This window comes from Zeugodacus cucurbitae, chromosome 5 (genome assembly GCF_028554725.1).
Source record: "Zeugodacus cucurbitae isolate PBARC_wt_2022May chromosome 5, idZeuCucr1.2, whole genome shotgun sequence".
Taxonomy (NCBI): domain Eukaryota; kingdom Metazoa; phylum Arthropoda; class Insecta; order Diptera; family Tephritidae; genus Zeugodacus; species Zeugodacus cucurbitae.
This window is the reverse complement of record NC_071670.1, coordinates 71,585,206-71,600,485: the sequence shown is the minus strand read 5'-3', so window position 1 is coordinate 71,600,485 and position 15,280 is coordinate 71,585,206. Positions and strand designations below refer to the sequence as shown.

The window sequence follows — 15,280 nt, the reverse complement described above, 5'->3', positions numbered from 1 at the left end:
CATGTATATAACAACTAATAATTTGTGATGCAATGCATACCATAAAAAAAAAACAATTTAAACATTTAACAGCGTGAAAGAATTACACAAAAATCTCCAGTAAATTATTATCGATATATATGGGGTGGCAACATTATAAGTTCCCACGTGTAGAGAATAGAAGAAATGAAATCACAAATATACAATGGCCGAAGCGAAAGAGAAAATTGAATATTTGGTTGCAGATACTACAGCTTTTATTAATGCTGTTCAGCTAAATGTAAGTATAAATTCGATGTTTTGTGTAAGTTTAAACAGATTACTATTTCTATAGGATTATGCGAAAAATGTCTTAACCGTCCCTGATGTTATTACTGAGGTGCGTAATAAACGTCAAATCCGAAGGCTTTGCGTTCTACCTTTTGATCTACAAGTGCGAGAACCTCGCACTGATAGTATAAAACACTGTGTAGAATTCGCCAAAAAAACTGGTGACTATGCCAGTCTCTCGGGTATCGACATTAAGGTGATTTCTTTAACTTATGAACTTGAGGTAGATAACGTTGGCGACACGCATTTGCGTACTGAACCTGTTGTATCGAAAATAATAGCATCTAAGGAGAAACCCGAAGAATTCCAAGACAATACAAAACTAGCAGGTTGGTATAATCCGGAAGGTGAAGATGAACCAAGTAGTGATGATAATGATGAGGAGGAAAATTATGAATCTGTTAACCCTGTCAATGACAAAGAAGATGCAGTTAAAAATTCTATAGAAGATCAAATCAATGATGTGAATGCAAACAACGGTAGTACTGATGAAATAACACAAGAAGAACTTGATAAATTCTTTGAAAAGTTAAATTGTAATGTGGGTGATAATGATGTTTGCGATTTACTTGTACCAAAAAGCGAAGACCTACTTGATCCCGAAATTGCTACAGACGATGAATCTAAATGCAATGATGAACATGATAACACCTCATCTCAACATTCTGAACAAATAACAGTTGAATCCGATGACATTGAAGGCGGTTGGATTACACCCCATAATATTAAAAAGGTGAAAAAATCCTTGGAAGGTAAAGTGGAATCAGATGTTGTTCCTGTTGTCGCGTGTATGTCAACGGACTATGCACTTCAAAATGTTTTAAAACAAATGAATTTGCAAATTTGTGCGTTAGATGGACGTGTAATTAAACATTTACGTACCTATATTTTACGGTGTTATGCTTGTTTTAAAACAACAAGTATAATGACCAAGGTTTTTTGTCCGAACTGTGGCAACAAAACTTTAAAACGAGTAGCTGTTAGTTTGGATGAGAACGGAAAGCAAGTGGTAGGTGGTTTCGTTTCAAGCAGCGTATTTTAAAGCTTCACCTATTACACTAATAAGTATAAAAAAAAAACATTTTTTCTCTTTTCTAGATTCACATAAATACTCGTCGTCCCCTAACATCTAAATATAAAAACCAAAGCTTGCCAAGATTCCAAGGAGGAAAACATTCACGTAACCCAATATTATTTGAAGACCAACCTATACCAAGACAGATGCCATCACGTGTAGCAAAGACCAAAACCAATGCTTTAGATGAAGATTACATCGCCGGATTTTCGCCTTTCGTAATGCGTGACGTAGACTCAAAATCCGCTATGTTGCGTTCTAAAGGAAATCTTAAGGAATGGGCTAGGAATAATACATTTGAAGAAGATAGACGTAGAAAACATTACAATAGAGTTTATAAATAGATTGGATTTTAAAAAATAACTTCATTTCTTTTATTTTGTATTTGTTATCGAACTACAATTTTAAACACAAATTACAATCGATATACGCTGGTAGGTTGAGTTGATACTTTTCCTGGAGTGTAGGCGGTACGAATCGTCCTCCCAAATAATGGTATTTGCCTTTAAACAACTTAGCGCACAGTTTTGGAGCCGTTAGGGATATTAAGAGATCTGGTTCGAAATCTTCTTCTCTTATTTTGCCTTTTTCTACATCCCAACCGCTTGGAATATCAATGCTATTCAAAAAAGTCAATATATGGATTTCTTATTGAATATAGGTTTCCATAACTCACCTTGCTATAGGAGTTTTAGTATTTTGAAGAATCTCAGTAATAGGAATAAAAGTTTCTCGCACGGGCGGTTTGAAGCTGAAACCAAATAGTGCATCAATAATTAAATCAAAGTCATCATTTGTACTTTCAAGGGTGGGATCTGAATGGAGGAATGGTATTCCATTACTTTTACACTGGTGGCTTAGATTTTCATATAGTGGTTTTGCAGTCTTTTTGGGATAATAAATTGTTGGCTCGTATTTCATTAAAGATAAATGTCGGGCACAAACTAATCCATCTCCGCCATTGTTTCCCGGTCCACAGCATACTAGCACTCGTTTGAAGCATTCAGTTGGATAGCATTTGGCTATAGCATGAGCACAGCTCAACCCGGCCAATTCCATGAGTTGATCCACACTAAATTTATATTCGTTGAATAATTCCTCATCAATTTTGATTGCTTCAGTTTGTGTTAAGAATTTCATTGTTGCAGAGTATTTGCTAAAAAAAAAAAAATTAAGTAAGAATGAATAGTAAAAATAAATAGTAATGATTCTCAATATAAACTTTGTAATACTATTTTTATTACCGCGTTGTATAATGAAGTTGCAATTGTTTTATGTAATTTGCAGAATTCAGAACTACGTTATGAAGAGTGTGTTTATAAAGCTGAATGACTTTAAATACCATTAATAAAAATAATCGTTTACAATTTTGTATTAAAAAGCCGATATGTTGTAAACATTTGCACTTGTTTTTATTCTTTCCTTTGTTTGACTGCAATCAAGGCAAAATAAAAACAAACAAATTCAGTGTTGCACTAAATATAGTCGAATATGTATTAGGAAAACTTTCTCTGTATGTCAGGTGGAAAACAGAGAAATGCTACTCTTTTTTCTTCTGCTCCTTTTTAAAATCAATACTGCACCGCGTATCTCTGATATTCGAACACTGGTTGTATTTTTTTCAAAATGGCGTAAATTGATAAAACGCAAAGAATTGAAAGAAGACGAATAAGGTGAATCGATTTGCAATCAATCTAAGTAAAAGTATATTTTTAATTTACTTAAAGTGTGTAACCGAAACAACAGTGTTAAAATCTAAGAATATTAGCGATATTTACAAATGAGAAATGTGTGAAGAATGCCAATAAGGAGTAAAATTTAAAACGAGTACATATTCCAAACATAGTATATCTGCGTATGTACTAAATGCTATTTAATGATCCGATTATTGGGAGAAAAGTTTGAGATCTCTCCGTGGATTATGAATCGAGCTTCCAACACATCTGGTACGACTAATACTACCATCACTTTGCTTGATACCAGTAGTGCCTCATTTTCAATGGGTGGTTGTAGTTCAATTCATAGCAATGGGGGTATAAGTAGCAGTGATCAAGCCGATCAACACATCTCCCCTTTGCCAATAACAAATGCATCTCCTCAAATATCAAATAAAATATTCAACTACAAAGATAACACAGATACTGATTTCGGAAATTCGCTAAAATGTGAGGATATATGTGTAAGTATGTGTCGACAATTAAATATTCTACCCACGACTCGGTTGTTATTTGGCTTACGTGTAATGGACTCTGAAAATGAATGGGTTGCTCCGGGTAAGGAGTTAACACCTGGCGTACGATACTGTTTCCGGTTACGAATTAAAATCCCTAATATGGATACGGAGTTAAAAACGTTGGACAAACAAGCATTTGAATATTTATATTGGCAGATTCGTTACGATATATTACATGAAAAAATCCCAGAAATAAGGCACAAAGAAAAAAAGGCTAATATAATGGGGTTGGCTGTTATGGACATGTCTATTGATTTACAAGCGAAAAGTACTGAAACGGAAAGGAATGACAGAAAATATAAACGTGACATAGTTGCAAATATAGAAAATAAATATAAACAATACCTGCCTCAAACTCTTTTAAAAGAGCACAGATATTTTGTAAAGCCCAAAATTCGCCAAACATTTAAGGAAGTGCGGGAAAAGACAAATTTTACCACAGAATTTAAATTGTATTATATTGAAGAGGTATGTAAGTTGGCGCCAAAGTATTTGATGGAAGTGTACTGTGTGACAGTAGATTATATCCCAAATGATGATTTGAACACTTTGCATCCAACTGCAAGCTGTAATGCTAGTAATGGAAACACAAAAATGAGAGCATATGTTAAACTAGACAACCATGATGATCCAGAGCCAGGTCTAAAGATTTCGCTGAAAAAAGAAAAAGTAAGTTTTAATATTTTATCTTACATTTTATTTATATTATATTATAATATTTTTAAAATGTTTGCATTTACTTGTTATTCCATTGATTATTCTTTACAGTGGACGCTACTAACAAAAATTAGGGACATTATTGCGATAAGTATCGAGGATAATGCTGCTGATTTGGAGATAACTGACGTACCACAAAGCTATTGTATGAGGTTTGATTCAAAAGTTGAATTAGAATCTTTTATTACATATATAGGAGCGTATTTAAGGTAATATTCGACAATGTTGGTAAATATTGTATTTAGAATAAAATATATGTAAAATATATACTTACAGTACCGCTTAAATAACAATATTCTAACATTTTGTGTATGTTTTTCAAGGTTGACCTCCAAATGGTTATATGATTTATGTGACGGATATACGACACCATCTTTAAATAATTTGATTGATTTAAGATGTCATGGGCCAATAGGGTATGTAATGTGTTCATAGTTATATCTACTATATATTTATTTGCTATCGAAATAATTATATTTGAAATCACAGTGGTGCATTTTCTTTTGCCAAATTGAGGAGTATGTCTAAAGTTGGGAAAAACTGCATTATAAGGCAATGTGAGAAAGAATATGACGTATTTTATATCGATATAAATACACAAACGTAAGTAAACAATGTAGCTTAAAGAATATGCTATGAAATGTACCTTATTATTTGCAGGTTACCGTTAGGTAAGTTAGGCGAGAACATAACAACTACAAAAATTTCGTTGAAAAACAAAAAATGGTTGTTACACACGAATAATAACTTGAGGGAATTCAAAACTCTAAAAGATTTGAAGAACTCAATATCGCCTCAAATGTTTTGGATTCCTCCAACAGAGAATGGTAGTATACGATACTATTAAAGTTTCGAATTTATTTATAACACTTTTAAATTTTTTAGATTATGCACCTCTCCTTTTGATATGTTTGCCAAAAAAGTTACTTCCAAAGAAGGCTGACATAGAATTAAGTGAATCTGAACTTCAAAAATCACGAGTTCAAGTACTTATTTGGAAGCGTGACCTCCTAATTTACGGTCAGTTGAGAGAGGATTTCAAAAATGTTTTATGTAAAATAATCCTAATATATTTAATTTAGAAGGGAATTGCGAGAGTAATGATGACATGTGGATAATGAAAGGAGAATGGATCCAAAAAGATTCGTGTAAAAACGTTACTGTAAAGCTAAGAGTACTTAAGGAAGGCGTTCTTGAGGTAATATACTTCTTCAATAAAACGATATACATCTACAATAACAATAATCAAAACAAATAAATTTTTAAGTTAATTTGATGTTAATTTTTAGGATATCATAGATTTATCGAATGAATGTGCCAAGTTTTCATCGTCACATTTTATAAAATTGTATGGTTTGACATTGAAATACCCGTATACTATGGTAATGGAGTACACAGCTTATGGACCTTTAGATAAGTTTCTGTGCAAACATAAAGATAAAATATCTTTCAAAATGCGGCTATGGATTATGTATGGTTTGGTCAAAGGAATGGCCTACCTGGTAAAACAAATGAACAAATTTAATCAATATATATGTAGATAATTTGTATATCTTTATTTTATTCACAGGTTCAAGAGGGTCTTTACCACGGCTTTATTCGGTGTTCGAACATGTACGTAACTAAATTTGATGCAAGATCTGATACGTTTGAGGTAAAAATTGGCGACCCCGGCTTTCGTCGTAGCTATTCAAACAAAGAGTAAGTTAGTTTCACTTTATATATTTATGATTAAAACGCTATATTTTTCCATTTAGCTTGCCGTGGATACCACAAGAATTTTATAACAACCCCAAAGACGTTCGTGGTAAAAATTTCGCAGACAAATGGGCTTTTGCAACAGCTCTGTGGGAAATATTTTCTGACGGAAAATCTCCTTTGGAAGAACTTAATTGCAATGGAAATGAATCGAAGATTGCTGAGAAACTAAATATGAACCGTACAAGGGGAGACGGTGGCATATTACCGAAGCCAAAAAATTGTCTAGATGAAATATATCAGATCATGTTAGACGGTTGGCAATCGGAGGAAAACAAACAATTTAATTCCACACGCATATTTTCAATCATAAAGAAATTAAATGGTATTAAGGAGAATAAATTGTCTAAAGACTTGGACGACATCAGTTTCGAATGTAATGAAGATAACGGAAATTCATCAAACAATTATGAACAATCACTTGTAGAATTATTTAGATGTATGGGTCAAGTATTACCATTTCCAGAGGGAAAATTAATGGTTTATGAGCTATTAGATGAAGGTCATTTTGCTTATGTCCATAAAGGCATAATAGAATACGATGATCCTGATAAACCGCAGGAAAAGGTGGCGGTTAAAAAAATGAAAACAAATAAAAATGGTTCAACTTCAAATGACTTTCAGCGCGAAGCTAAAATTATGCAGGTATGTAAAACTTCAAAGCCTATTTTGTAAATATTACGTTGATATACATATACACAAATATAATCATTATCCACAGGCCCTCGAGCACGAGAATATTGTAAAAATTATATTTCAATCAACCCAAAGACCTTACTACATTGTAATGGAATTAGTCTCCGGTGGTTCTTTGAAAGATTATCTCAGAGGTAATCAACCGAATTTAACCAACAAAAGGCTTTTACATTTCGCCCACGATATTGCTAAGGTTTGCTATTGAATAAATAATATAATATATAATACTTGTATTATATATAGATACATATATATTACAAATATTTATATGTTTTATTGTTCATAACTGAATCGCAGGGTATGAAATACTTGGCGGAAAAGAAAATTATCCATAGAGATTTGGCAGCGCGGAATGTTTTGATCGAAAATGATCGGGCAAAAGTATCGGACTTTGGTTTGGCGCAATACGCAGATTCCGAAGGCTGCTATATTGGAAAAAGCGTAAGGGATATTCCTATAAATTGGTACAAAACGACAATAATTAAAATTAGATTCAAATTTAATATGCACTTTCAATATATTTTAAAGGTATGCACCGGAATCGATAAGAGATAATACTTATTCCTATAAATCTGATGTATGGTCTTTTGGAGTGACTATGCATGAGATTATGTCACGAGGAGGAAATCCATATCTTGGTGGTCAACCGGGTCTGAAAGGAGAAGAGATTATGAATCGGCTGTATAATGGAGAAAGGTACTATCCTATATATACACGAATAATACAGGCTGAGAATATTACAACTGTACTTTTATTGCAGACTCCCAAAACCAGAGTTATGTCCACAAATTATTTATGAAACATTAATACTACCGTGCTGGGAATTGGAACCCGAAAAGAGACCAGATTTTGGCGTAATCCTTGAAAGTATACAGAATTTAATAGAAAAAGATGATGAAACCATATGAAATTCGAAATTTTTGAAAAATTTGTCTGAATACATAAATTTTCACTAGATGCTTTTCGGAGAAATTTAATTAAGTTATATTTAAACGTTTTTGTAAGGTAAAGTAAACCTTTTTTAATCTTCTCAATTGTTTTTTTCGACGAATACATTTTCAATCGAATATTGTGGTTCAGTTAGAAATTAGTTTTCTTTCTTTTCATATGAAACTTACCGTTGTTTTAGCAATATGTTGATATAAGAGAGCTGCCATAAAAATGTACGCGTACTATTTGTTGCAGAGTTCTAACCCTAATTTTAAACTGAGAAATCTCACGATCCTAATCCTCAATTAATAATAAGAATGTTTTGTACTTGGCAAAGCCGCAATGTAATATATATTCGTTTCCTTTTAATAACACTTTTGCATAACCTAAACCTTCTGCGATGATAACTAAGCATTACCCTTGTATAGCTTATACTAAATTTATATGTGTATAATTGAAATTTGCATTTTTTATGTATTATAGATATATTATATGTGTCTCAGTTTTCTTTAGACATAGTTCGATTATATTTACGAAACATTTTTACCGGAAAGTTGTAATTCATATACATACTATAATTATATTATAAGAACGCCATATTTAAGCTTTTGTGAATTTTACTTCGAATAAAATTAAAAATATTTTGAATAAATTATTCGTCATATACAGTGGAACTTCTCTCCATAACTTGAACTTTTGAGTTGGCAATAGCGTTTAGAAGCCAAACTTCATACAAATTTCCTTCTATAACTCGAACTCTTGAAGTGGCATTGAAAGGCAAATTCCATACAACGAACTTTTCGACTATTAAAATTGTACTATCGCAGCAGAATTTTAAAAGAGTAAGGAAGCGAACAAAAAATATAATATTACACTTATGGATTGCATAAATCATCTAACAAAGTCATCAAACAAAATTACAGAAAACATCTTTTAACGTATGAATGTCCAAAAAAATGTTTACGAAGTAAATAAATAAAACAGTGCATAAATCAATATTTTACAGCTTTGTGAAAATTTATATGTTTTAATGAAAATTCTATAACTCAAAGTCTCTCTAACTTGAAGTTTGTTTGTGGATTATGGTGATTCGAGTTAAAGAATCTTGACTTTTATGTGGTGTCCTTCAGGACTTTAATTAATGTAAGCTAAAACACTATTACATTATACAAATATTTTCTGATTGAACATTAACTGGTGTATTTGCGAGATATTCAATTCATTAGGATGACCCCTCCGCGTTTTTCTTTTTAAGTACTTCCATAACGCCGGCGAAGTTTGCAACTTTCTTTTTCGTGGATTTTGGAGTAGAATTTTGATTCCTTACTCTCATTTGTGGTTGCGTGACATCGTCGCTAAAGTCGAAGTCAGTTTTAGCTGCTGGCCTAAGGTAAAAATACCAATGTCATTACTTATTGAACTAGATTTACAATAGTACACTTACTCTTCTTCAGTATTTGCTGATGCTGCAGGTTCCACTTTAGGGGCTGCCGTTTCGTTATTAGTTTGTTGTCGCCCGGGAAATTGCCATTGAAGTTCCGGAATAGTTCCCTTTTCTAGCAACATATATAAATTTTCTAGTTCTTCTGCTCCTGGTATTTCATACTCTTCCACATTCGAATTGTAACTCTCTGGGGGATTAATTTCTGTGGCAGTCATTTGAATCAAACTATGAAGCAGTCCGTTGATGAGTTGAGTTTATTTTATTAACAAATACCATGTAATATAATTACCTAAATGTTAGTAAACAAACAAGTACAAAGCTAATATTGAAGGATTAAATTTTAAACATACTCGTATTGAACAAATGTGTTTAAATTTATCGATAAGAAATTTATCTGATAGATAAAAGTTTAGTAATCAATCGAGTTATTCACCTCTTTAGCGATTGCTGGATTTAAATTTAACTAAATTGATTTTCAAGCCTCTCTCAAGAGCACACTTTATTTAACTTGATACCGAACGTAATCAATGCGCTTTGTTACGAATAGTATTGATTTTATATACACTTTAAAACTTTCGGCAAAGTGATTTTGTATAATATTTAAAATTTTCCTCATTGCTTATTATCAAGTATATGTGAAATTATACAGTTTTATTTTATAATACTAATCTTCCTTTAATTTTAAATTAAATGCAAACAAAATTAGAAACTTGTGTTTTAACACAAAATGCCGGGGATATCGGCTGTTGGCCGTATTACAACCAAGGCATCACTGTGTTACAAATGATAAATGTGTAAATATACTGAAATTTTTGCAACTCTGTGTTAAGAAACAGCTGTTCTTTCACTCCATTAAATATTCTTTATTAGAATAAAATTCGTAGATTTGTTTTATGGTGATTTCATGTAGTAAGTCATAAGTTCTTACTTTTACGCTTAGTTTTGTTGTGTTATAATATAATTTTAATTTATCAAACGATGGCGCATATAAATTTCTGGATGTTCCTTGGTGTTATGGCAATTTGTAGATTCGTAAGTGGATACGAAAAGGAAATGACAGTTTATATAGAAGCTGGCAGAAGAGAGTGCTTTTACCATCCTGTACGAAAAGGGGAAACCATCGATATAGAATATCAAGTGATTGATGGTGGACATGGAGACTTAGATATAAGCTTTTCACTGCTGGATCCTATAGGATTAGTAATAGTTAGCGACTATAAAAAACCGGAAAACATACATCGTCATGACACAAACAAAGACGGAGATTATCGTTTCTGTTTTGATAACGCATTTAGTTCTTATAACCGAAAAACTGTCTTCTTTGAGCTTATCATTGAACAAGAAGGACAATCAGCTTTTGATAATGATTGGGATAATGCCTCCACTTCCAAAACACCAGAGGAATTGTATGACATTCAAGTTCATGAAATCTTAGAGTATGTTGGACGCGTCCATATGCAAATCGCGAAAGCTCACCAAATTTTAAATATGTTACGATCAACAGAGGCACGAGATCGCAACCTGGCGGAGGCCAATTACTCCAGAGTAAATACTTGGTCACTATTTCAAATATGTGCTATGATTTTCGTGGGACTTCTGCAGGTGTTTATGGTGCGAAGTATCTTTGATACAAATTCACGAATGACCACCTTCTGGAAAAAATTGGGGTTGTGATGGACAATCAAATTCATCCAGTCTACCAAGCGAACAAAACCAAATAATATTTATGCCTCTGAATGGAAATATTCCGACATTTAAACCAAAGAAAAATATTCCAAATTTTAAGGAATAACATACATATCAAACATATGTATGGAAAATACTCAATCATCTGAAAATTTGGAATATAAAACTCAGTGTAAGGCGATCTCAAGAACAGCAATTCATAAATGCAATCAACCATCACTTGGCGAAATCTTGTCATTATGCAGTCTGCCATAGTAAAAATAAGAGTCATATTGTTAAGTAATTTTGCTGTATAAATAATTGTTGCCATTTTAGTTTTATGTCAGAATATATTGAATTCAATTTTTATTACTTCAATTATGTTTTTAATTACTATGACTATTCATATAATATTCCCATTATGATTTCCCAGTTTTACGCTGTTCTCTGAGCATTTGAAACGATACTCCAGGATCTTTGTGCGAACTTCGTGGAAAACGTTTTACTTTCTTTGATTTCTGCTTGCCAGTGGCAACGCTTACAGGTAAAATGTTTCGTTTTTGGAAGTTTTTAAATCGGTCCACCAATAAACTAGATTCTGGCTTCACATTGCGTAGATTGCCAGCAATATCCTCAGGCATATTGACATCTATATCTGGATCCACATATTTAAGTCGTCCCAACCGTTTTGTTTCGAACTTCTTCTTGAGTTCAACCTTTTTACGATGCTTTTTTAAAGCATTTAATGCCTCCTCTTCGGCGATAACTTCAGTTTTAATAGATTTTATCCTACAAAATACAAATTTTAACATGTTTTTAATTGGAGAAATATTTAATTATACCTGTTTAAGTCGGCAATTTGTTTTTTTAAAGCTTTTTTCTCTGCTTGCTTTTTCTGTAATTCCTTTTGTTGTAATTCTTTTCGCCTTGACTGTTTACTCTTTTTTTTATTCTCTACTGGGGGATTTATAGTTTTATATTCCTCGACTTCTGTTCCCTCGTTTGCTTCCCCTTCACTATCATCATCTAAACCTGAACGCATTTCCTCCAATCGTCGTGTATCTCGTTCCTCTGGTGTAACTTTCGAAAACATTTGAGTTGTAACTCTTTTCAAGTGGGTTTTCTCTTTTATGATTTTTTCTTCTCGTTCTACAACTTCTTTAAGCAGTGCTTGGTGGTCATCCAATGATGGATTATAACTCAAACCCGCATGTGGAGCCACGAATTTTCTGCACAAAAAATATAGAAATACAAAATTTTTAAAATTTTACACAACCTACATTTAAAAAAATAAACCTACTTTGCTTTTGTTGTGCGATGACGTATGCTATCGTGCACTTTTATTACTGGTTTACCAACATTCTTTGTCACGTGTAGTGCTAATTCTCTGCTTATCCATCCTTTCTCATCTTTTAAACCAGGCATTTTGTCTCGGAAATCTTCTTCTGCCCACACGTCTTTTGCAGTTTTGCTTAACTCCTCTTCTTTCTTTAGTTTTTTTTCTAGAGTTTGGTAGTAACGCTCCCTATCTTTATTTGCTTGGAAATGTCGAGGTTTAGTTGGATTTCGAACCTCTTCTTCAATGACACGACCACTCTTCTTCTGCCGAACCCGATTTCTGTCATATTAGATTGTTTCATACATTACATATATTTATTATATTTTGTATATTGTCCGTTTTTTACCTTTTGACAATTGGATCTTGCACTTTAGATGTGTTGTTTAAAGCCTCCAATGAACGCAATGGTTTTTTAGCGTTTAATTTTCTTTTTTGTTTTTCTGTCAGAATGACCGGTTTCTGTTTAAGCGGTGTAGCATCCACCAAAAACAATTCATCGTCCTTTTTTTCTGCAAATGACCTAACGACAAAGTGAAAGATAAATGTTAATTATTTATACATATCAATTATACTTTTAAAATACTTACCCAACACGTTCATCCTGTCGTTGCTCTTCCAAAAATTCTTCTACATCTTTAATATCTGTTTTACGCCATGCTGACTTTGTTTTCTTTGAAATACGTTTTTTCTTAATCGCAGACATATTTATTTATAATTTACTTCAAATAAATTTATTCTTCACCGTGAAAACCTTAAAAAATACACGTGTGTTTTCGAAGTAAATGAGAAAATGTCAGATTAACCATTGACAGTTTTTCTGCTTGGTACAGTACGAATAAAAATTTATTATTATAATCCGTCAGCTGTTGGCTTTATGTATACAGAGAACGTATAATATAGAGAAGGTCCAGAGAACGTATAATATAGAGAAGGTCCAATTGCGGACAAGCGTGTGAATTGTCAAAACCTATCAAGATTCTATAAGCGTGTTTCACCACGGCCGGTTCGGAAGGAGAAATATTAACAGTGCCTTTTAACAGAACTGAGTATTAATTGAAAATTATGCTCAGAAGTTTACATTTTTTTAAAGCGGAATGTTAGCTATTTGGCTTATGTGTTGATACATTTATATACAATCATATGAGCTGATATGATTCTTATATATGAATGCATCCACAATTGAAAATGACTTATGCGTTTTCAGAGCCATATTTGTAGTAAAAACCAAATTAAGCTGCATACGTGTATATAATGTTATACAATAATTAACTTTCATAGATATTTTTATTTATTTTTATAAAAATATTTTTATACTAAATACATTTCCTATATTACTAAAATAAACAACAAATTTCATAACTTAAACTTGCATATACATATGTATGTATATCTATATACATATAAGCATTTACGTTTGTACATATGTATGCAGATATGTCTTCAAAAATTCGAATTGTCTCATTATCACTTATCAGTGAAGGGCATGTCACATGTGCACGCATTGCTCTGTATGCATATACATACATATGTTTGCATGTCACTGAACAAACACATAAACTTACATTTGCATATGCGTGCACGTAAGTTTGTCAACCACCACAAAAAATCGAAAGCATTGTTCTACAAAAACAACAAGCGCCTCAAACGCATAAGCAGCATCACAAGTCAATATGGCAGCCAATCGACGCTGCCAAATATTGTCGTAAACACAACAAAAACATTTTCATTCATGAACGCAGGCGCACATTCATTTGGCAAAGTTGCTTCATTCATAAAAGCAGAGCCATACACATCTCCCCGCGCATGCCATGCCAACAAACGCCTTTTCGCGACGATGACAAAAATCATAAATTGAAGATTTTTCTAATGTTCCCTGCAAAAGGAAAAGTTGCAACGCCGCAAAATCTAAAAAAGGATAAAAATGGCAACATAGCCCTTGAGTCGATTTAAAATATTTTTCAGCAAAAATTCTGTGGCTCACAAAAATTTATGTCGATATGTTTGCATGCCCATACTTTATCATACATATTTACGACAAGCCGATTTTTCTACCAACAACGCAATGTTGCGTCGCTTTGGCATCGCGCAGGCGGCCATCAATTTTTCGACACATCGAGCTTCACAGGGCCGTTTCATGTTATCCCGCCGTAATAATAATTGCGCTTAATATGCGTTGACAAATATTGAAGTATTAATGATGTATCTACACAATTAAATACATTTTAATATTCTACCAATATATTAAGACACATTTTAAATAATTACTTTTGATCTTTGTAAGAAACAAGGCATAAAAATTAACGTCATAGTATGTTGGGCATCTGGGCCTTTTTGCCTGCGTACGCTCCACAATCATTACAACTCTATGACATGAAAACAAAAAATCATAATCTTCGGCCATTGGTTGACCGTGGCAACGAAGATTTTATATAAAGCCATGAGTGCACATATTTACATATATATATTGAATGTTGACAAATTGACATATCTACACAATCAGAATGATTCTTTGACATTTGTTTACATGCACACATGATTACAAATGCGCGGATATTCATGATTTTGAGATATTATAGAAATTATTCATGAAAAAAAGTAATTAAATATACATATACATATATGGGCATTTATGTTACATTTACATATTATATGTAATATTTTTAGTTTATTAAATATTTCAAAGATTTTATAGAATAAATCATTATTTAAGTCAATTATTACATAAGTACGCATGTACTTTAATATCAAATATAAACAAAATATCCATAAATTACATATATACATACTATATGCAAAGTCGTTCGCGCATTGTATATAAGCGAATCTTTAAGCGTACATTTATTAACATTGAAATTAACACAATTTTTCTCATTTAAACATGAAAACGCTCAAATCTGTTATTTTTGAGCCCTCTAATGTTAAACTGTGGTGAAACACGCTTATAGCTACATGTGGTGAAACACGCTTATAGAAACGAGTACCCCTTCGAAAAGCGGACCAGTGTGACAATCGGCACACCATGAACCTTCTCTATAATTGACATTCTCTGATGTATATGCAGAGAACCGATTTTTGCAGAGAACGTGTAATATATATTATATATATATAATATTC

The 15,280-nt window shown here is 32.5% G+C and overlaps 6 protein-coding genes across 10 annotated transcripts; 3 read left to right on the top strand and 3 right to left on the bottom strand.

The window, feature by feature from the left end:
- The first annotated feature begins 99 nt into the window (after positions 1–99).
- On the top strand, positions 100–1,747 carry LOC105217670 (RNA-binding protein NOB1). Its single transcript, XM_011192792.3, has 3 exons — positions 100–259; positions 314–1,318; positions 1,408–1,747. Exons 1-3 carry the CDS (start codon positions 185–187, stop codon positions 1,726–1,728), a joined length of 1,401 nt encoding a protein of 466 aa, XP_011191094.2. The 5' UTR covers positions 100–184; the 3' UTR covers positions 1,729–1,747.
- LOC105217669 (NAD(P)H-hydrate epimerase) lies at positions 1,726–2,855 on the bottom strand. Its single transcript, XM_011192791.3, has 3 exons — positions 2,629–2,855; positions 2,061–2,540; positions 1,726–2,003 (listed from the first exon to the last, which is right to left on the bottom strand). The coding sequence occupies exons 1-3, from the start codon at positions 2,727–2,729 to the stop codon at positions 1,781–1,783; spliced, it is 804 nt and encodes a 267-aa protein (XP_011191093.1). The 5' UTR covers positions 2,730–2,855; the 3' UTR covers positions 1,726–1,780.
- Positions 2,856–2,995: 140 nt separating this feature from the next.
- LOC105217671 (tyrosine-protein kinase hopscotch) lies at positions 2,996–7,765 on the top strand. Of its 2 annotated transcripts, none has more exons than XR_008471158.1 (14): positions 2,996–4,286; positions 4,386–4,543; positions 4,658–4,750; positions 4,824–4,937; positions 4,995–5,161; positions 5,220–5,354; positions 5,417–5,532; positions 5,624–5,836; positions 5,905–6,035; positions 6,092–6,737; positions 6,814–6,981; positions 7,086–7,229; positions 7,317–7,484; positions 7,549–7,765. XR_008471158.1 is itself a non-coding variant. In XM_011192793.3 (14 exons), exons 1-14 carry the CDS (start codon positions 3,261–3,263, stop codon positions 7,694–7,696), a joined length of 3,450 nt encoding a protein of 1,149 aa, XP_011191095.1. In that variant the 5' UTR covers positions 2,997–3,260; the 3' UTR covers positions 7,697–7,765. The 2 variants fall into 2 exon arrangements, 1 of the variants encoding a protein (XP_011191095.1); XM_011192793.3 differs by having other exon boundaries at positions 2,997–4,286; positions 7,086–7,252.
- A 210-nt stretch (positions 7,766–7,975) lies between these two features.
- Positions 7,976–9,892, bottom strand: LOC105217673 (uncharacterized). 4 transcript variants are annotated; one of them, XM_011192796.3, is made up of 3 exons: positions 9,596–9,892; positions 9,163–9,451; positions 7,976–9,103 (listed from the first exon to the last, which is right to left on the bottom strand). In XM_011192796.3, the coding sequence occupies exons 2-3, from the start codon at positions 9,375–9,377 to the stop codon at positions 8,941–8,943; spliced, it is 378 nt and encodes a 125-aa protein (XP_011191098.1). In that variant the 5' UTR covers positions 9,378–9,451; positions 9,596–9,892; the 3' UTR covers positions 7,976–8,940. The 4 variants fall into 4 exon arrangements, with proteins under 4 accessions (XP_011191098.1, XP_011191099.1, XP_011191097.1 ...); XM_011192797.3 differs by having other exon boundaries at positions 9,163–9,387; XM_011192795.3 differs by lacking the exon at positions 9,596–9,892 and adding an exon at positions 9,452–9,589 and having other exon boundaries at positions 9,163–9,387.
- Positions 9,893–9,996: 104 nt separating this feature from the next.
- On the top strand, positions 9,997–11,205 carry LOC105217679 (transmembrane emp24 domain-containing protein 5). The gene has a single exon (XM_011192805.3). The coding sequence runs from the start codon at positions 10,141–10,143 to the stop codon at positions 10,834–10,836; it is 696 nt and encodes a 231-aa protein (XP_011191107.1). The 5' UTR covers positions 9,997–10,140; the 3' UTR covers positions 10,837–11,205.
- Positions 11,158–12,964, bottom strand: LOC105217678 (ribosome biogenesis protein NOP53). The gene is made up of 5 exons (XM_011192804.3): positions 12,754–12,964; positions 12,513–12,686; positions 12,128–12,445; positions 11,670–12,056; positions 11,158–11,616 (listed from the first exon to the last, which is right to left on the bottom strand). Exons 1-5 carry the CDS (start codon positions 12,867–12,869, stop codon positions 11,247–11,249), a joined length of 1,365 nt encoding a protein of 454 aa, XP_011191106.2. The 5' UTR covers positions 12,870–12,964; the 3' UTR covers positions 11,158–11,246.
- Between the last annotated feature and the right edge of the window lie 2,316 nt (positions 12,965–15,280).

What these genes read in the sequence shown, in the direction of transcription:
- LOC105217673 (XM_011192796.3), bottom strand. Translation starts at nt 9,377, where the DNA reads ATGACTGCCACAGAAATTAATCCCCCAGAGAGTTACAATTCGAATGTG. An exon ending in TCAGCAAATACTGAAGAAGA is followed by an intron (nt 9,104 to 9,162) that starts GTAAGTGTACTA and finishes TTTTTACCTTAG; the next exon opens with GCCAGCAGCTAAAACTGACT.
- LOC105217671 (XM_011192793.3), top strand. Translation starts at nt 3,261, where the DNA reads ATGATCCGATTATTGGGAGAAAAGTTTGAGATCTCTCCGTGGATTATG. An exon ending in GCGAAGCTAAAATTATGCAG is followed by an intron (nt 6,738 to 6,813) that starts GTATGTAAAACT and finishes CATTATCCACAG; the next exon opens with GCCCTCGAGCACGAGAATAT. An exon ending in CGGCTGTATAATGGAGAAAG is followed by an intron (nt 7,485 to 7,548) that starts GTACTATCCTAT and finishes CTTTTATTGCAG; the next exon opens with ACTCCCAAAACCAGAGTTAT.
- LOC105217670 (XM_011192792.3), top strand. Translation starts at nt 185, where the DNA reads ATGGCCGAAGCGAAAGAGAAAATTGAATATTTGGTTGCAGATACTACA. An exon ending in TTAATGCTGTTCAGCTAAAT is followed by an intron (nt 260 to 313) that starts GTAAGTATAAAT and finishes CTATTTCTATAG; the next exon opens with GATTATGCGAAAAATGTCTT. An exon ending in ATGAGAACGGAAAGCAAGTG is followed by an intron (nt 1,319 to 1,407) that starts GTAGGTGGTTTC and finishes TCTCTTTTCTAG; the next exon opens with ATTCACATAAATACTCGTCG.
- LOC105217678 (XM_011192804.3), bottom strand. Translation starts at nt 12,869, where the DNA reads ATGTCTGCGATTAAGAAAAAACGTATTTCAAAGAAAACAAAGTCAGCA. An exon ending in CATCGCACAACAAAAGCAAA is followed by an intron (nt 12,057 to 12,127) that starts GTAGGTTTATTT and finishes TTTTTTGTGCAG; the next exon opens with AAAATTCGTGGCTCCACATG. An exon ending in CAAATTGCCGACTTAAACAG is followed by an intron (nt 11,617 to 11,669) that starts GTATAATTAAAT and finishes TGTATTTTGTAG; the next exon opens with GATAAAATCTATTAAAACTG.
- LOC105217679 (XM_011192805.3), top strand. Translation starts at nt 10,141, where the DNA reads ATGGCGCATATAAATTTCTGGATGTTCCTTGGTGTTATGGCAATTTGT.
- LOC105217669 (XM_011192791.3), bottom strand. Translation starts at nt 2,729, where the DNA reads ATGGTATTTAAAGTCATTCAGCTTTATAAACACACTCTTCATAACGTA. An exon ending in CAACTTCATTATACAACGCG is followed by an intron (nt 2,541 to 2,628) that starts GTAATAAAAATA and finishes TTTTTTTTTTAG; the next exon opens with CAAATACTCTGCAACAATGA. An exon ending in ACTAAAACTCCTATAGCAAG is followed by an intron (nt 2,004 to 2,060) that starts GTGAGTTATGGA and finishes TTTTTTGAATAG; the next exon opens with CATTGATATTCCAAGCGGTT.